This window comes from Bison bison, unplaced genomic scaffold (genome assembly GCF_000754665.1).
Source record: "Bison bison bison isolate TAMUID 2011002044 unplaced genomic scaffold, Bison_UMD1.0 scf7180017864291, whole genome shotgun sequence".
Classification (NCBI taxonomy): Eukaryota; Metazoa; Chordata; class Mammalia; order Artiodactyla; family Bovidae; genus Bison; species Bison bison.
Window position 1 is genome coordinate 4,000,678 of NW_011494863.1, and position 19,839 is coordinate 4,020,516.

Consider the following 19,839-nt stretch of genomic DNA (forward strand, 5'->3'; position numbering starts at 1 on the left):
AGGAGACCAGCACACAGTTAGTCCTAAAGCTCCTGACAATAGCAAAACAAGTTAAAGTTTGCCTGGTTACTCCTTCAGCAAAGTACTCATCACTCTGTGCTGTGTTTCTTCTGCTGTTAATAGATGATAACCTTGCAGAGAGTTACCATGAGAATTAAATGAGATAATATGTGCAAAGCACTTTGAACTGTACCTGGCATATGGTAAGCTCTCCGTGAATGCTAGCAGTTTTAAATCTTGAATCATTCCTGTACTTTCAGTGGAAAAAAAGAAAAGAATCCTTAGCAACACCATGGGACTGAGTCATGCTGGGTTGGTCAAGCCCTGTTCCGGGGTTGGTATGTGTGCGGCCAGCAACTTGACTGCCTTCTTCTTCCTCTTTCAGCTGCACAGTTGGACAGCATTGGCTTCAGCATCATCAAGAAATGCATCCATGCTGTGGAAACCAGAGGTAAAATAGTTTAGCAGATGGCATTGTTCTTGGCAAAGGTCACACATCTGGTGAGGTGGCAGACCTGCGACCTGCTGTTTCCCAATCTCTAGTGACTCATTAACTCTCCAAATGCCACTGGCAGTGTGTTTCCACAGCTTGTGTTGTTCTGAAGCACAAGGGCTCTCAGCTGATTTGATTCATTTGGTGGCATTAACCTTTTCAGCTAATCAGAAGACTGTTTTAAATACATGCATATCAAATACATAGCATTATAAGGAATCTAGTTACTGATGTGTGGTAGTCACTCAGTCATGTCTGACTCTTTGTGGACCTATGGACTGTAGCCCACCAGGCTTCTCTGTCCAATGAATTCTCCAGGCAAGAATACTGGAGTGGGTTGTCATTCCCCTCTCCAGCAGATCTTCCCAACCCAGGGATCAAACCCAGGTCTCCCACATTGCAGGCAGATTCTTTACCATCTGAGCCACCAGGGAAGCTACTAAGGTTACTGAAATTCAGTTAAAATACTAAAAACCATGGTTGTGATATAATAATATATGTGATTCTTTGTTTACACATCAGGTTCCGGCAGTGGGTCTGATAGCTAGCATAATTCAGAAATAGTGATATTTCAAGATGTCAGTGACAGTTGTAACATGTTAGGAAAATATCTTTGGTTTGCAACCAAGTTGCATGTACTGCTAAAGCTGTGATTTGTTGCTTATATTGTAGTGGAAGAAAATGTTTAATTTCAGTTATAGGTTAGTGGAAATAAAGTTGTGATTGTTTTCCTAAGTTGATAGACACCCTGAATTCTCTAGTGAGCCTCCTGGGGTTGTGGACTCCAGATTAGGAATCCTGCCAGGGCACTATCTAGGTAGGGAGAAAGGGTCAGGCCCCTGGTTTCCTGCAGTGGTGCTGAAGTCACACATTGACCTTTCCTGGGTCCATTGGGCAGCACTTTGAGGTCACAGAAGCTGATTCGTCAGTGGTCTCTGTCCCAGAGGAGATAACTGCAGAGGAGATTCCTTCATTCTGGCAGTTTCAAGCTTTGAGTACGTTGTCTGTTATATTCCCGAGGAAAGCTGATTGTTGTCTTTCCACTGAATTTGATTTGAACCATTGTCAAAGATGGGAATCTTATTGATTTTCCAACCTCTCAACCCTCCAGCCCTTTTGCTGAGGAAGTTCTGTCTTCTAAAACAGGATCCTTGACTCTTACAAGTTTAGAAATACAAGTATTTTATTAAAGGCTATGAAGCATTGAGTAGAGGGGTAGGAAAAAAAAAAAAACAACTAACTAACCATATAAACTTCTACTCCTGTGCATCTAGTCCAATTCTTTCCAAAGTAATCATTATAATGTGTGCTATTTTTTTTTAAGTTTGCTTATTTCTGCTATACCTTCCTTTAATAAAGAGTTGCAAAGATGTGTAAAACATAGCCAGAGAATATAAAATAGAAGAAGGTGAGATTTCTCTAAATTGATCTTGAGGAAATAAGGTCATGGGCCAGGTTGAGTCATAAAGATGTTTATATAGTAGTGTTAAGGTAAGAAACAAAACAAAAAACAGAAATTGGCCAAATGTCTCAAAAATTGGTTAAACCAAGAATGTGCTACATCCTTGCAGTAAAACACTCTGAATCACTAAAAATGCAGTAGAAATATATTTATTGAAACCTAAGGTTTTTATTAATGTATATTACATGAAAAATGCAAGTTATGAACCAGCAACCAGCCTGTCCACTCTGAACCCATTCTGGGGACGGCAAGGAGAAGAAGGATCATGCCTGCGTGGGCAACTTGTGTTGTGAGTGGCAGTTTCTGCTGTCCTTTGCTGTCTTCCTTGAATTTGTCTATTTTCCATAACTGCACTTTTGACACATTTAAAGTGTGTTACTAAGGTAATTTTTCAATAGGTGTTTTGATTTGCTTGTCATTTTAAAGGAATGAGAAATAAGAGGTACAGGGTTCAGTTCAGTTCAGTCGCTCAGTCATGTCTGACTCTTTGTGACCCCATGGACTGCAGCACGCCAGGATTAACAAGGGTAAAAGTATAAAAATGGAGCCAAAAGTGAGCTCCCCTCCCCACCATGATGAAGTTCAAGTTCCTGCAGAGGTGGGCCAGCCTCTTTGTCTCTCAGTTTTCGGCCGCCAAAACTGAGAGCAACATCTCCTAATCATATAAACTCCTTCATAGTCTGTGTGATGACTGCAAACCCACAGCTCAATAGGGTGACTTTTTCTGATGTAAAATCAGAAAATATGTGCAGTGATTAGCAGAGGAAGAAGAGGGTCACCAATTGGTTTGATCTTTTAGCCTCCATCTCCTCATCCCCACCCCCTCTAAAATGAGAATGAATGTGGTATATTTTAACATCTAAAGAAGTTTTAACACAAAGAGGAAACAAGGACAGTGTGCGTTAAATGCCATTTTCGCATAAATGCTTGGGAGCAAGTGGGTTATGTCCCTACTGCGGTGCATGTATGTACACTCCACCACCATTGGTGGTGACCAGAGGTAAGTGAACAGACCTCTCATACATGCTGAGGTTTGCCAATCATCCACTAGGAGCTGGAAGTTTGTGAAGCTCTAGGAAAGCACGGAGATAAAAGGAGTGGAGACACTACAGAAATGATAAGCCCTTCAAGCCACCACATCACTGAATAATGGCTCTGCTACTCAGTAACTTGAGGCCCATCCCTCAGGAGACCCAGGGTCTCCTAGCCCATGAACCATGCAGGATAATGTACATGCTTTTATAGTCCATTTGAGCTGTAAAATCTTACCATTCTGGACTACTTCTTTTATTAGTTACATTTCTATAAAGGCCTTGTTAAAAACACTGCAGAGTCAGCCTTTTCCCAAATTTCTTCCAGGAAATTTTGTTTTGGTCCCAAAGTAGTGGCCCTGATGAATACTCTATTCATTTGGTCCTATATTGTAGACTTACCGAGGTACTGGGGATATAGTGCTGAAGAAGATAGACTCACTGTACTTAAAGTTTACGTGATAATTGTGGGGGGAAAGCAAACAAGAAGTTGAATAATAAAGATGATTTCAGATACTGTTGACTACTATAAAGAAAAGAAAACTGGTTAAGGCAGCGGCGAATAGTATTGGTCGTGGGATGTTTTTGATCAAAGAAATTGCATGTAAGCTGAGACCTTAGTGGTGAAAAGATCTGGGAGAAGAATGCTCCAGGTAGAGGGAATCCTGTGCAGAGGTTGTGGTTTGGGGGCATGAGCTTTGCATGTTGGAGTTACAGGAAGGCACACATGGCTGGAGGAGCATAAAGGTGTTTGATAAAGCAGTCAGAGGCGGGCTGTGCTCAACAGCGTAGGGCCTTACAGGCCATGGTCAATTTTGATTGTGATCCAAATGCAGTGGGAAGTCATTGGAAGATTTTAAGAAAAGAGATGATTTGAACTGACTGACACTTTGAAAAGCTCCTTTTGGGTACTAAGTGGAGGATGGCCATCAGGGGAATAAGCAGCAGCAGAAGACCAGTTGAGAAATGTCAGATATAATGGGCTTGGGACCAGCAGGAAAAAAGTCATTTCACCATGTCATTCCACTTGGTCTGGATGTAAAGGATGCAGTGGTGATCTAATCCTTGCAGTTAAATGAACAAAGTACTGAGGCTGGGTAATTTTGGTTCTTTGTTTGGGTGTTTGAAGGTGAACCCCTTCTAGTCTATTTGCATGTTTCCTTGGGTTCAATAAAGGTGGTCAACTTTTTTCTTTATAAAGAAATTTGCACCACAGATGAATGACTTGTCTAATTTCTCAGCCTTAGCTGATAACATTGTTTAAAATATAAAATGCCCCAACACCTCAGTGTTTGTATTCTGTATGCAAAAATAGATTATAAAGTGTTTATCCTTGTCTGTAGTGTGAACTTATTTTATCGTTTCATTTTTGTCTTTTTAAATGAAAAAACTGGTTAAATATGACATATGGAGGCGTGTATATTTCACATCTTTCAAAACTCTTCAGATGCTACCTTGGTTTTGTGCCCCTGTAATGACTGAACTAACACGAGGGCTGAAGTGTGCAGCACACCCATGAAATCCTAGACAGCTGTACCAAATCCCACTCCTTCGCTAAGAGCAGAGCTGAGTGACAGGGAATTTTAATTAGAGAAGCTTTTAGAAGTCCTGAGAAAATGAAAAAAGTGCATTTGGCTGGGTTGGCCTGACTGGTGTTCTGACGTGCCTCTAATTAAATCTTCACTGTTTCTCTTCTCAGGGATCAATGAGCAAGGGCTCTACCGAATTGTGGGGGTCAATTCCAGAGTGCAGAAGCTGCTGAGCGTCTTGATGGGTGAGTGCAGGGGCTCTGCCAGGCAGTTCCCAAGGGTTGAAGGGGGAGCCTCCTGAGAAGGAATTCCCAGATATCAACTGCCCTACTCACCAGCGGTCATGGCCGCAGGCATTACTGGAGGAGATACTGAGTGGAACTAGACAAACGAAAAATGGCAGGTTCACAGTGGCACACCCTCTCTGTCTGTAGAGTTGGTTGCCACCAGTCCAAGTGGCGCTCCACTGCGCATGCAACTGCCGCACCCTACTCTGTCTTTAATAGCTCATGACACTCCCTTTGTCCTCTTTGAAGACCAGCATTTCATGGGGCACACCCATTTTCCCCGAGAAAGCTCATCCTTCTAGCCTGCAGAGAACTTCAGATCTCATGTTCCCAGTGACTGAGAAGGTGTCATCCTGTGACTTCCAGATAAATGTATAGAAGCAAAGAAGTTTGATCCTCTTTGCTTCTAGACTTCCACCTAGTCTCTGTCATTTGAGCAGCAGAACCTCCTTTGCAGCTGGCTGGTATAAATATAAAACCACTATCTCTAAATGTGCAGCATTTGAATCAAAAAGCCCTGAGCCAATGAGCCAAATTTGCCTAGGCTGCAGATTTCCTGTATTTTTAGATATGAATGCAGGCAGCCTCGGTGAGTCACATGGCTCTAAATGGCAAACGGATCAGATTCCACAGATTGGTGGCTCTTACACCTCCCCATGGAAGTCCAGCTATGCCCTGTTAGATATAGACTTGCTCAGGGTCCACGCTCAGTGTTTTGGGCTGGGACACTTCTCTTTGTTAGTACTTGTCATTTCATTTTGCCATCCCAGTTTCTGAAAATAATTTTTATGTGTAAAGAAAACTCTTCTTTCATATTTATCAGGAAAATTCTCTTTTCTTCTCACCTCTTTTAAGCAAAACTCTAATGTATGATAGCTGCTGTGAGATCTTTTGTTGGAAACTATGATTGTTTGTGAGGTACTCTTGCACTGAGAATCTAATTTTTGGTTCAGATTTGAGATATAGCTAGTGTTTTTGTGTTTTTTTTTTTTAAACTAGGCTTTTTATTTTGAGATAATTGTAGATTCACGTGCAGTTACAAGACATAAAATAGAGCGATCCTGGGTACTTTAACCCACTTTAATAGTAGATTATAATACAGTATCACAGCCAAGATATTGATGTGATCAAGATACAGAACAGGTCAGTCACCACAAGCATCCGTTTTATGGCTGCCCTCATCTGCCTCACCTCCCACCTCACCCCCATCCTTAACTCCTGGCAACCACTAATCTGTTCTCTGTTTCTGTGATTGTTGTCATTTGTTGTCATTTTGAAGAAGGTGTTAGTCACTCAGTCGTATCCAATTCTTTGCATTCCCATGGACCATAGCCTGCCAGGCTCCTCTGTCCATGGGATTCTCCAGGCAAGAATACTGGAGTGGGTAGCCATTCCCTTCTCCAGGGGATCTTCCAGACCCAGGCCTCCTGCATTGCCGGAAGATTCTTTACTGTCTGAGCCACCAGGGAGGCCCAAAAAATAAGAATGAAGGTGTCATTTCAAGGATTTTATTTAAATGGAATCATATACTGTTTGACCTTTGGGATTGGGTTTTTTCCAGTCAGCAAAATTCCTTTGAGATTTGTTCAAGTTGTCTTGTGTATGAAGAGTTCTTTTCTTTTGCTGAGTAATATTCCATGGTGTAGATGCACCTGAGTTTGTTAGCCAGTCATCCGATGAAGGATGACTGGATTGTTTCTACTCTGGGGGCGAACAAAACAGCTGTAAACACTGTACAGGTTTTTGTACAGTGTATAAAATGGCAAAGTAATGAAGATTAATTTGTTTCTGTAGGATAAATGCCCAAGAGTGCAGTTGCTGGATTGTACAGTAATACGGTTGATTTTTGAAAAGTTCTAATGTAAGAAAGAATGAAGAGTCTAACAGGTATCTATCCTTAGTCTTTCATTTCCAGTCAGAGCTACATACATTTGTGGAGTGTCTGCTCTCTGAAGGAGATGGTCAGGTGCTAGAGGTGAAACTTTGTAGAGTCATTCCTTGTTCACAGAGTATCCAGTTAGGGGGCAGTTATGCTTGCTTATGAAAGTTGTTATGTAAGATATGGTGCTGGTGCCCAGTGGGAGCTGGGTCTGAAGGTCTGAGTAGTGGAGGGGGAACAGAAGTATAATTCAGATTCAGGAAATGTTATGAACCAAGAGTATTCATTTCATTATTATTATTTTAATATCTGAAAATACTTAAGACTGGAATAGGAGAATTAAAGCTGGAAATCTGAGATAGCCCCTTTGATTGAGGAACTCGAATATTGTTCTGAGTTCAGGGGCTTTTTTTTCTCTGTAGGAAGTAAGATGCTATTAAATTTTCAAAGTAGTGGAGTTGTTTGTGTGAGTACTCTTTTTACACAAAAGTGTCAAGAAGACAGTTCAGAATAGGCATTTATTTGCTCACATTACTGGTGAGTTCAAGATGGCAGAAGCATGGCATGGTCTGGTGGCTCAACATTTGTTGCAGCCTTTCCCATTTCTTTTTTCTGGTGTCTGATTATCTGTGAGCCCTTGTCTTCCTATATTCTCTGCTGTATTCTCTGCAGGAAGGTTCATAGATAAACCAGCCTCAGTGGTCCTTGGAACTTGCATCAGTGAGTGGAGAGTGTCTTTCTTGATCTTCTTCACAGAAGGTCCCAAGGATGGACTTTGATCCATATGGGGCCATCTGTGTGATTCATTTCATAGTCTTCAGGCCAGTTGCATGACCTACAGCAGATAGATCCCAATGGCCTGGATCCTTTGCGTGTCTCTGATCCCACACCACCTCTGGGAGGTTGGTGGGTGTGCAGGGGTGGGGTGGGAAGGGGGTTGGTCCATAGACTCTTGGGGACTGAGCAGGATTATTAATAGAATGATGGGAGAGTGCCTATTGGAATAATACGTCTGGGTGATTTTTTTAAAAAGTATATGGTCAACATAGATGTAACTTGATCAGATGCTAGTTTTAGGCAAATAATGCTGGCAGCAATGTGGAGCATGCATGTGATCTTGGAAACACATGGAGGAATAAGACAGTTGGGATAGATTAGGCAGAGCATGCACGATCAACTGCTGAACCAGAGAGCTGCTCTGAGGTCAGGAAGAAAGCACAGCCTCAAAAGGACTGGAGAAAGAGAATCAACAGGACCTTGTAACCAACTAAATACACGGGAGTCAAAGGGGCAGAGAGATTTCAGAGGCAGCAGATGATTGTGTAAGATGACACTAATGAAAAGAAATACGACATTTTAGACGGGGTTGCTAATTTAAAAGAGAACCAACCATCTTAGCTCACGTGTGCTAAGCAAAGAGTGGTATGAAAAGATCTTGTTTTTATCACTTCACTTAGTGACCTTTGAACAAGATATTTGTCCTGCTCGCTTTGTCAGTTTTCCTAGGGACAGACAAAATAATCATGAACATCTGAGAAATGTCATGAGAAACTAATAACCAACAGCTGAAAGTCACAAGGCCAGCTGTCTCTGCCAGGAGGACATTACAGATAGACTGGATTCCAGACTGAGGTTCAACCAGAGCTGAGAGGTGACCACAGTACAAGATCTAATCAAAAGTGTTGAGAAGGATATCTGGGATTCTCACTGTCAATTAAGTTGAACAGTTTGGCTCTTGGAACTGAGGGATCACCCATTAGGCCAGAGAAATTCCAGACCTGAAGGCAGGGCCGTGTCTGTCTTCATCAGCTCTTCATACTTGTACTAGACTGGGTTAGCCAAGAGTGTAAAAAAATATAATTCATACTCCAAAACCTCTCCCTGACATGGCTGGGCTGAGTATGAACCATTCAGTCACTATTCCTTCATTCTGTATTCACTGGATGCTGTATTATGTACCAGGTACTAAGATTTGGATTATTGGTCAGAGTCTCTCAAAGTGGAAGAGTGCATTTTTATTATTGAAAATGAGAGTTAGAATTAAGCAAAACCAGAAGCTTCCTTTGATTGCTTCAAGTTGGGGGATGTTAGGTAGGAGGAGGAATAGAAGAGCCAGACTTTGAAAACACTGTATTTTGCAGAATCGCGTTTCTTAAGAATGCCTGCCAGAATTTCTCATAGCATATGCTTTGTGGCCTTCTGCTAGTGTCATCCCAAGAGCTGCCCTTGATCCATGTCTTTGAAGAGCGTCAAGAGGAAGAAGATTTACAGCTGCTTAGAAATAGAGTGGCTTCCATGTGTGTACTGTTGGGTTTTTTTCTCCCCCTGAATGTTAAGTGAAGGTAAATCTTTCTAAAGTTAGACTCAGCATTTAAAAAATATAGATAGCTCTGTCTATGCATGTTCAGTATATGTCTGTCTCTTCATGTACAGATTTTAAATACTTTTTTCTGATTAAAAGTCATAGTAGCAAAGAAGAAATAAAAGTCTTTCAGACTATAATCTTTATTGACTATTTTATCATATTACTGTCACCTTTTAAATGTAGTGTTCCATCATATAACAAAAAATGCTAAGAAATCACATGGTGCATATATGTTGTTTTTTAGCAATCTTCTTTCACATAACAGTATAATGTCTGTTTTCTGTTACATTCTTCTAAAGTACAGTGGGGTTTTTTTGGTCACGTATTGTATAGATGTACTATAATATTTTAATTAGCCTCCTCTTCTCAGATCTGTAGGTTACTTTCAGTTCTTCATGATTCTAGAAAGTGCTCAGGTGATCATCCCCACAGAAGCAGGATAGCATAGGTTATGAGCATGCCTTTTGGAGTTGAGCAAGTTATAATTAAACTGCTTGTCCATTTGACTTTGCACAAATTATTTAAGCCCATCTAGTCTTCTGTCTCATTATCTGTAATAATAGCCTCTGCCTCTGTAATAAAGAGAGGATTAAATAAAAGATGGCTGTGGGTTGCTGAGTCCAAAGTCTCTATATGTTAGTCAATAAATGCTAGCTGTTGTTATTTTAAATTTTATATGCATATTTAATTATTTCCTTAGAGTTTAAGATGTTGAATTTCTGGGTCAAGGTATGTACATGTTTTTAAGGCCTTTAATTGATATTCCCAAACTTGCTGTCAGAGTATCCTTTACTACACACCATTCTCTGTTACTTTTTTGCATATAAATTATAAGTATTTAAAAAAATATTCTGGGTGAGATTGGCCTTTTTTTTCTAGGTTTCTTGCTGATATTTATTCTTTTATGAATTGCCTATTTGTGTTGTCAGCCAGTTTTCTATGGATGTATTCATCTTTTAATTTTAAGACATTCTTATATATGGAAGCTATATTACCAATATTTTCTTTCAGATTATAATTTATTTTGAACTTTATATGGGTACTTTTGTTTTTGTTTTGTCTTATGAATATTTATAATATTTTTATGAAGTCCTAGTCTTTTTCATAGATGGATCGTGCCTAAAAGACCTTCCCCATTCTAGGACTGCAAAAATTTTGTTTTCCTTAAAATCCATGTGAAATATATCCATGAAGAATGAAAACTAACCCTCCTTTTCCTCAAATACTTACGCAATTGACAAGTAACCATATGTCAATGAGGAGGAAAATTTTCCCTTTCTGTTATTTTATTTTTTAAACATGTTTTTTTTGATGTGAACCTTGTTTGAAGTCTTTATTATATTTGTTATAATATTGCTTCTGTTTGATATGTGTTTTGGTTTTTTTGGCTGAGAGGCATGTGGGATCTTAGGCCCCTGACCAGGAATCAGACCCACACACCCTTAATCACTTAAGTCTTAACCACTGGACTGCCAAGGAAGTCCCTCCATTGCTTTAAATATCACCATTTAGTCCTTCTCTTATACATATTGGGGTCCAGTGAAGGAGTTTTCACACATGGTTTTCTAAAGAAAAGCAAATTCTCTAAGAAAAGCAAATTCTCTTTCTGTTTGTTAATATTAAGAATTCTTCAATTCTTAATATTTTAAAAACATAAATTATCTTCATTTTTCATCCTTCTAATGTTGCTTTCTGTCTTGATTCTTTGCATCATAAGCAAACATTCTAAAATTTGCACCCCATATCCATGCCATTTGTTTTAATTTTTTGGGGGCTGTTTTTTTTTTGCTATTTATAATGCATGTTTTAATTTGTTAATTGAATTATCAGTGTTTTTACTGACTTATTTTAGCTCTTTTCATTTCTACCTTTCTGCCTTCTACATTTCACCTTTATTATTTCAATGTGTCTTTTTTTTGCTTTGATGTCTTATTTCACAGCATCCATATTTTTCTGAATTTTATTTATAATGTAGAACAGATGCTTTCTGAAATGTTTTTGAGTGCTTTGGTTTCTGTGTTTTATGTGAACAAGTATTTTATCAGCTTTTTAATCTTCTTTTTAAATCCACCTGAACACAGAGTGGTTATAAACCTTTGCAGTTGAATTCATTGTGAGTAGACTCTCCTTATTCTGCTGCTGTTTTCATGATTCCTATTAGAACCATCCTGTCACATGAAATTAGAGCACTATTATACATGATTCCATCCACGTTTCTGGTACTCTGAAATTTTTCATTTAGTGTGGACCTACCTGTACTCATGAAAAGGTTTCTCCTGGTTCTGGTTGGTCGTGGTTGTGAGTGAAGTGGAGTTACTTCCTGGTTAATCTGAAGTATGCTGTGGTTATTCATTTGTCATTCTCATATTTGTTCTAGAACTTTCCCCTCCTGAATTCACTTCCTTTTGTATAAGCAGACACACCTCCACTTCTGTCACAGTCTCATCTCACTGCCTGGATTGCAGTCTCGACACTGAGCTGTGCTGTGGTGGGATGGGTGCAGCGCAGCGTGGCCCCCCTCCCTGGGGTAGTGTGGGCTGTACCTCAGAGCGGGCAGAAAGCAGTCACCCATCACATAGTTCCCCAAGGTGGGTCTTCCTCTGGGCTTCTCCTGAACTCTGCCTGGTGGATGATCCTCTAGGGACAAGTAGAATGTTGATTGTGAGCCTTATTTTCTGTGCTGTTGAAACTTTCTGTCCCTGTGTGTGTGTGTGTGTGTGTGTGTGTGTGTGTCTTTATAGTTTCTCACAGTGATGTTGAGGGAATGCAAGTTTAGTGTTGCTCTTTTTTTTCTTCTTATCCTGTAACTTTATCCTGTTTTGTCTTTTGGGTTTTTTTTTTTTTAACTAATATTTAAGGTTAGTGCTACAGAGAACACATGGAAGGTTTGAATTGCTATGCTTTAAAGCACCAGGTCACAGTAGCGTGCCTCACTCTCTGAACTCTAATCCAACCATGAACCATCCTTCTGACTCCTCTGGGGCCTTTTTTCTGTGCCTTTCCTTTCTCACACCCTTCACAGAGTATCATAAATAAAAGCAAGCAAAGCTTCTTTCTGAAGAAATGCTGAAGTAATAGATATGCTTATGACAACTTCTAAGATGTAAAGGCTTGCAGAAACGGCCCCAAATCTTTGAAGACTAGCAGAGAAGAAGCCCTGACATTGTGCACTTCCAATTTTACTTAACAGTAAAGGAGAGCAGACAAATGCTGACCAGAACTGGGAGCTAGTATACTGTTTGGATGGAGGATTGACCCATCTGAGAGCTAGTAAGGGCACTATTCACCACAGTCCCAAGTTCCTAGAGAACGGAGGCCACAGATGGACACTCCCCTTCTTCTCTGCTCCACCCACCGTCACCTTTGCTTACAGGGATGCTTCAGGCAGGTTCTTCTAAGACAGAGACATGAGACAGCAACAGCATTTGGGTCTTAGAACAGATGTGGCTATAGATATTCTGGATTCTTAAGCACTAGATATGGAAAATGATTAAAGTTTTTAAGAGGTACAGCTTTTATAATCAGAAAATAATTTGATAAACAGATTTGCTTATCAAGTTGCTAAGCATCGAATCTAGTCTTAAAAGAATTGCCTATAGGATAAACAGAAAAAAATCTTAATTCTTTAGACTTAAAGGATAGTATTCTTAGCGAAGATAGTATATTTACATAAATATCTTTCTCAAAGATGTAATGGAGAATGAATATTGTGAAAGACTCAAGATTTTAGAAAAAGACAAAAAACAAAATACAACTAATGTTTATATGCAGGAAATTCAAGACTGTATGGTAAGGAATGACATATAGATCAGTGGAACAGGCCAGAGAATCCAGAAATAGGGTCCACATATATATGGTCATTTAATTTGGATAAAGATGTCAAAGTAGTTTAGTGGGGGAAACGACAGTCCTTTCAACGAATGGTACTAACGTAATTGGACATCTATATGAGGAAAAAGAAATTCAACCCTTATCTTAAACTATGTACAGAAATTGACTCAAAATAGGCAAATGATCCTAAACCTAAGAGATAAAACTGTTAAACTTCAAGATTTAGGAGAGAATCTATCTTTGCTATCTTGTTTTAGAGAAGATTTCTTGGCTAGAACACAAAAAGCGGGAACCATGAAAGAAAAATCTGATTAACTGAACCTTATCCTTTTTTTAAAAAATCTGCTCTTTAAAATATATTAGGAAAAAGAAAAGACGAGTTACAGATCAAGGGAAAATATTTGTGAAATATATATCTTAATAATGATTTATAGCCTGAATGTATTAAAAATAACTTGCAATTCAGTTTTTAAAATGGACACAAGATTTAAACAAATAGTTCACCAGAGAAAATATATAGATGACCAAAAAGCACATAAAAAGATGACCAACATCATTAGTCATTAAGGAAAATCAAATTTTAAAAATGAGTTATTTCTACATACCTAATAGAGCTAAAATTTCAAAATTAAACACATGGTTGTATCATGGGTTGACAAATATATGCAGCAACTAGAGTTCTCCTGTTGGCTCCTGCAAATGCAAAGTAGCCCAGCTGTTTTGGAAACCATTTGATAGGTTTGATAAAGTTGAACATATTTACCATATGACCTACTCCTACATATTTTTACCCAGTTCTACCCCTGAGTATTTACTCAGGAGACAAAAAAGTAGTTCATAAGACCCATTGCAAGTATTTATAGCAGCTTTATTCATAACAGTCAAAAATTGAAAACAGCACAAATTCCTTCAACTAGGCAGTGGATATGCCCATAAAATTGAAAACTACTCAGTAATAAAAGTATTGAACTACTTGTATATGCAGGAACATGGTGAATTTCATGAGTATTATGCCATGGAAAGGGGTTGCCAGGGGCTGGAGATGGAGGGAGGGGAGTGACTGTGGAGAAAGAGGCACAAGAGAGTTTGGAGAGGGTGTGAGGAAAATGACTTATATCTTGATTGTGGCAGTGGTTACATGAATATATATATTTGTCAAAAATCATGGAACTGTATACTTTAAAAAGGTGAGTTATACTTCAGTAAATTTGACTTTAAAACACACATGCAAGAGAGGATTCTCAATTTTCCTGCTCAGACAGAAATGCAAATTAAAGTAGATGACCTGTTTTTCTTTAACCTATCAGAGTGACTAAGATCAAATTGTTTGATTCTTCATTGTTGTCAAGGAATTGAGGGAGTCACACTCATTCTTAAATGTAATGGTATAACCTCTGAGAGGTAGTTGAACAGTATCTTTCAAAATTAAAAATGCACTTTCTTTTTGACTCAGAAATTCCACTTAGAGGAATTTTTTCTGTAGGTAAGATAATCTACAAGGGAACAGTGGTTTATATCATTGTTTACCATAGCAAAATCTAGGGAACAACCTGAATCTCTTTGAATGGGGGCGTTAAGTATGGTACAGTGAAGTACTGTGAGTTAGATACATTTGTCTACTAATAGGAAACTATTTCTTAAGATATTATGAAATGAAAATAGCAGTGCACAGAATGGCGTCTAGAGGGTGCTTCCATTTGTGGTTTTAGAAAGCTGTACATAGTCACTTAACTGCTTGTTCATCTACACACTGCTAGAGATCACATACACATGCACAAAGCTGGTATTTTGTTTTTAATTAATTTATTTTAATTGGGAGATAATTTCTTTATAATATTGTGCTGTTTTTTTGCCATACATCGACATGAATCACCCACGGGTGCACATGTGTCCCCCCAACCTGAACCCCCCTCCCACCTCCCTCCCCATCCCATCCCTCTGTGTTGTCCCAGAGCACTGACTTTGAGTGCCCTGCTACATGCATTGAACTTACACTGGTCATCTGTTTTACATATGGTAATATACGTGTTTCAGTGCTATTCTCTCAAATCATCCCACCTTCGCCTTCTCCCACATAGTCCAAAAGTCTGTTCTTTACATTTGTGTCTCTTTTGCTGCCTTGATTGTAGGATCGTCGTTACCCTGTCTAAATTCCATATACATGCGTTAATATACTGTATTGGCAGAGAAGGCAATGGCACCCCACTCCAGTACTCTTGCCTGGAAAATCTATGGACAGAGGAGCCTGGTGGGCTGCAGTCCATGGGGTCGCTAAGAGTCGGACACAACTGAGCGACTTCACTTTCATGCATTGGAGCGACTTCACTCTCTCTTTCATGCATTGGAGAAGGAAATGGCAACCCACTCCAGTATTCTTGCCTGGAGAATCCCAGGGACAGCGGAGCCTGGTGGGCTGCCGTCTATGGGGTTGCACAGAGTTGAACACGACTGAAGCGACTTAGCATTAGCCTTAGCATACTGTGTTGGTGACAAAACTGGTATTGAGTCACCTCTAGCAGGGGAAGTTTTGCTTTTGATGTATATGTATTTGTTTTGTGTGTGTGTGTGTTTTTTTTTTTTTTTTACCCCATGCGTGTATTACCTTCACAGTTAAAGAGAAAATATTTTAATATGCATACATTATAATGTAGCATTAGGAGATTAGTCATGTATTGGTGACTTTCCTAATCCCTTCACTCAGAAGATCCCTAGTAACTTTGTCAACAGCACAACAGTGGATCACTGGATCTTCTGTGATCCAGTATGACATTTCTAAGACCATTCCCCCCTTGTAACCATCACTTCCAACCCATATCTCCTACTTTTCTGAATTCATGCAGGGAGTAGGTTGAAGAGGAAATGCCTCTACCTATGTGATACCTTTCTGTACATTGGACTGCTCCTCTAGCTTAGGTCAGTGTTACTAAGTCCACAATCAGCAAGTGACCTGGTGGAAAGAAATGTGCTGAGTTATGAAGGAAATTGTCAATTATGTCTCTGTATCATATGCAGGTGCTGCCAGAAAGCTTCCGTAAGTGAGGGGCACTTTGGTAGGGAGGGGTATCAGTTCTTTCTGAAAATGGGGTAGTTTGGGAGGCTGTATTCAATTTAGTTTGGACATTAAATGAATTAAAATGAACGTACTCAAGTTATGAACTTTGCCTCATCAGTGCTATAAAAAGCCCTTTAGCCTGGCTGTAATTTGACTCTCCTCTCTGTAATGTTACGCAATATTCCTATGGTTACAGAGCCCGAATAAGTGGAAGCTAATCATTAGTTTGCTAAATGTGGTTCATGGAACAGTTCACAACTCCCAGACCTGCCAACTGCTGCTTATTTAGTGTCATGTTCACTGTTCTTGGGTAGAAGTTGGTTTGTTCCTCAGAAAAATGTACAGTAACGTTTGTCTTGCCTCCAAGAACCATGCACTGTGGCAGCTTTCCATGTGTCTTGGGGATGGGGAGGGAGGAAGGTCATGGTAAGCAAAGTTGTTTGGTACCTACACTTCCACAGGAAGAAACTAACCGTTAAGGGAGTGTAAGATGGCAAAGCCAGAAAAGAATTAATGTTATGCCATTCGGAGCCAAACATTTACTGAACCAGGGCCCTGTCAGAACACACTGAGAGCAGTAGATACCAACTGGATTTGTGCCCTTACTTGGGGATTAGGGCCTAAATCCTTAAGCCACTCATGATTTTTGACCTCTTCTTACTAGGATGAAAGTAAATGGAAAATGTGTCATGCCCACCTGTGGACTCATTTCCAGCTGCAAGGCTGTGGGTCCTGCAGGAGGATCCTCTTTTCTTCTGAGACTGTCCAGAAAGAGAGAGTCTGGTTGCTGTCTCCATTTACCTGCTACAGCATTTAGACCTCTTTGGATTGTAAAGAACAGAGAACCTGACCTTAACTGGCTTAAGCAAAAAGGGACTTTTTTGGCTCATTTGATTAAAAAGGCATGGTGATCTACAGGGGCTCAAACCATGTCATCCAGACTCTCAGCCTTTCCCCGTGGCTTTGTCTGTCAGACTGTACTCTCAGGCTCCACGTGGTGGCATTCAGAGCAGCAGTATCATCCCCCAGGTGCACAGCGAGTGCCTTTTCTTCTTTCCTAGAGAAGTCCTGGACTTCATGCTGACTGGCCTGGCTTAGGTCTTGGACCATCCCTGAACCAGTCCCCGGGTTCAGAGACATCTCATCCTCTCCTCACCCCCCAACCTGGAAGACTGGGGCCTCACCTGAGCATGGGGAGTAGGTGTAAGAAAAGGGTAGCAGCCCAGCTAAAAAGGAACTGAACTGCTGTGCAGAAAGAAATGGCAATGGGAGCTGGGAGGCAAATTGCTAGAAGTTGGATTGTCCATTCAATGCACTGAGAGACTGTGCTTCTGACTTCTTGCCAGCCAGAATCCAGGTTTCTGCTGGTTTATGAAACAGTTCATGTTTCCCAGCCTCTGCCTCTCTTGCCTGCCTGTGTGTTGCTCAGAAAGACTACAAGAATTATCTCTTCTTTTACAGTATACATTTATCTGAAATACACAGATTTGTTTGGAAGTATACACAGAAGAAACGAAGAAATGATCAGGAGTTGATATAATTACGGTGTTTTTTTTTTTTTTCCCACATCTTGGTTTAGGGCAATTTAAGATATATAAGTAATGGAATCAAGTCATAGTTTAAAAAAAAAACAACACAATTCTGCCACTCTCCAACCACGCTTTTCTTTTTACAATATTGTCTTTCAGCTTTCATTCATTTGAGTTTCTCACAAAACTTTAAATCTTTTTTTTTTTTTGCTTGACTTTGCATGATAATTCAGGCATTTTCCATTTTGCAATGTAGTTATCATTTTCATGTAAATGTAGCATGCTATTCCATCAGGAATAGACCACGATTAATTTAATCATTCTATCATTGACTGTTTAGGTTGTTCTTTTAAAATGTATTCTGGTGTTATCAAGAGTAGTGTAGGTTGGACATTTTGAGTGTATGTAACTTTCTCATGTCTTATCTAATTTCCTGAGGATGGGTTGTGAGAAGTGGGATTACTGTTTCAAAGTGTATAAACATTTTTAGGACTTGATATATATTGCCAAATTTCTTCTCACATCTCTTGCACTAATTCATATGCGTCCAGCAGTTTCTGAGAGGATCAGTTTCACTGCATTTTTGCCAACAGTAGATATTTGGATTTTTAAACAGTTTTATAATTCCGTCAGGAAAAACTAGCTGTCATTTTTGTTTTTACTTTGGATTTCCTTGTTTAGTAGGGAGGTTGAATGCTTTTATGTATGGTTGTCTTTTAGCTATATTTTCTGCTCTGTTTTACCCATTGTCTTGTCTTCTCTTTAGACCCCAAAACAGCTTCTGAAACAGAAATGGATATCTGTGCCGAGTGGGAGATAAAGACCATCACTAGCGCTTTGAAGACCTACCTAAGGTAGGGACTTTCCATTTGCAGGGCATGGTGCCAGCTTGTTATCATGCAATCAAGAAGAAAGCAGTTTTATTTTCAGCCTCCAGAGGACTGTTGGGTGGGAGTTTGAGATGTGGAAACAGCTTATGTGTGGGTGCAATTAGCTCAGCTGGTCAAACCAATTATAAATCATCCAGAGTTGATGGATTGCCATTGTGCAACGGTGCCATGAGTGATTTAGGAAGCTTTGCTCTTTTTGAGAAGCTACTCATGATCAGCCTTTAACAGAGCCTCAAATATGGTATTTCCTGTAATGCTTGGGTAATCAGCTAAGAAAACAAGGAATCACGGATCCCATTGTGTTGAGAATGCGTGATTACATACCCTGTGTATTCTGAGAGTTCTGCACCTTGCATGGATACAGTGTATTGCTAATGTTGCTCCTTAAAAATGAGAACTTTAATGGTACTCCTTTTTAACTCCTTCTGCTTAGATTGGAAAATATGACTTCATTGACAAGAAGACTGCTTTTCTTGTAATAATACATGTGTTACTCCTGCTGCCTCCTACCCTTCCCTTGGTTATTAAGGGAGTGGGTGATTGACTAGCTGCTCACATCTCAGTTTCCAAGTAGACTGAAAGGCATGCTAGATGTGAAGCATAGGGATGCTATAGTTCTCCACTGTGGTCCCTCTTGAACAGGAAAGTGGGGGTCTAGTCATAAAGAAAGAGGAGAACTATAATGGTGAATTACATAAGCATTTGTACAAGTTTGTTAAGATTTACTTGGCTCGAAAGCCACAGAAAAGGAATTGGTGATGCCAGTTTTATTGGCTGTTGGGGAATTGCTGGGAGGCTCTTGGTATCAAGAATAAGATGTCATGTAAGTGATGACTAAGAGTTGAATCAGGGGATCCAATGAAAATAAAATGAAATCTGAACCAAGGACCATAGATAATCTGTTGAGAAGCTTATTGTTTGGACTATCAGTAAAAATACTCAAGTTTACAGTTAAACATATTCCAAATATTACCATAATAGATTACATAAAGCCTAGATGCTAGAGGTTATCTGTGCACTTATCTGTGCATCTTGATATTGATTAGCTAATAGTATGTATAAAATATATATATTTTTTATGATAGCAGGTAAAATTTGATTCTGTCATGCCTAATACTAAGGGTTCTAACCCTTTGGCATACTGGAGCAATACTCCATAGTGAATTTGCTATAAAAACCCCTACAAAAGTCTCTCATAGTGTTTCCAGATGAAGTGATTAATAACAAGCTGCCAGGAAGACAAGAGTTTAAGAGCTGATGATTGCAAATGTTGGGTTAGTTGCCTGTATTTCAGGCATATCTTAAAATGCTCTTGTTGTGGGTGAGTCATTGACTGAAAAGGAAATCTCTCAATTTGTGCTAGACTTCTGCATTAGCACTTTTCTGGTTTGTGACTGTGAAACGTAAGTTTTGTCTGTTCCCTTAAAAAAGGAGAAAGAATGAACATTTCAGGTGAAATCTCAGGACCCTCTCAAAGGGGAAACTAAGTTG

General features: G+C 39.6%; 1 protein-coding gene across 5 annotated transcripts in view; it reads left to right on the forward strand.

Annotated features, from left to right (window-relative positions):
• The window catches only part of ARHGAP26 (Rho GTPase activating protein 26), a 476,468-nt gene that overhangs the window by 291,605 nt on the left and 165,024 nt on the right, over positions 1-19,839 (forward strand). For all 5 annotated transcript variants that reach the window (XM_010850441.1, XM_010850442.1, XM_010850443.1 and 2 more), the window contains 3 exons: positions 386-451; positions 4,686-4,760; positions 18,225-18,312. In XM_010850441.1, coding sequence (XP_010848743.1) covers positions 386-451; positions 4,686-4,760; positions 18,225-18,312 — 229 coding nt within the window. The remainder of the gene's footprint in view (positions 1-385; positions 452-4,685; positions 4,761-18,224; positions 18,313-19,839) is intronic.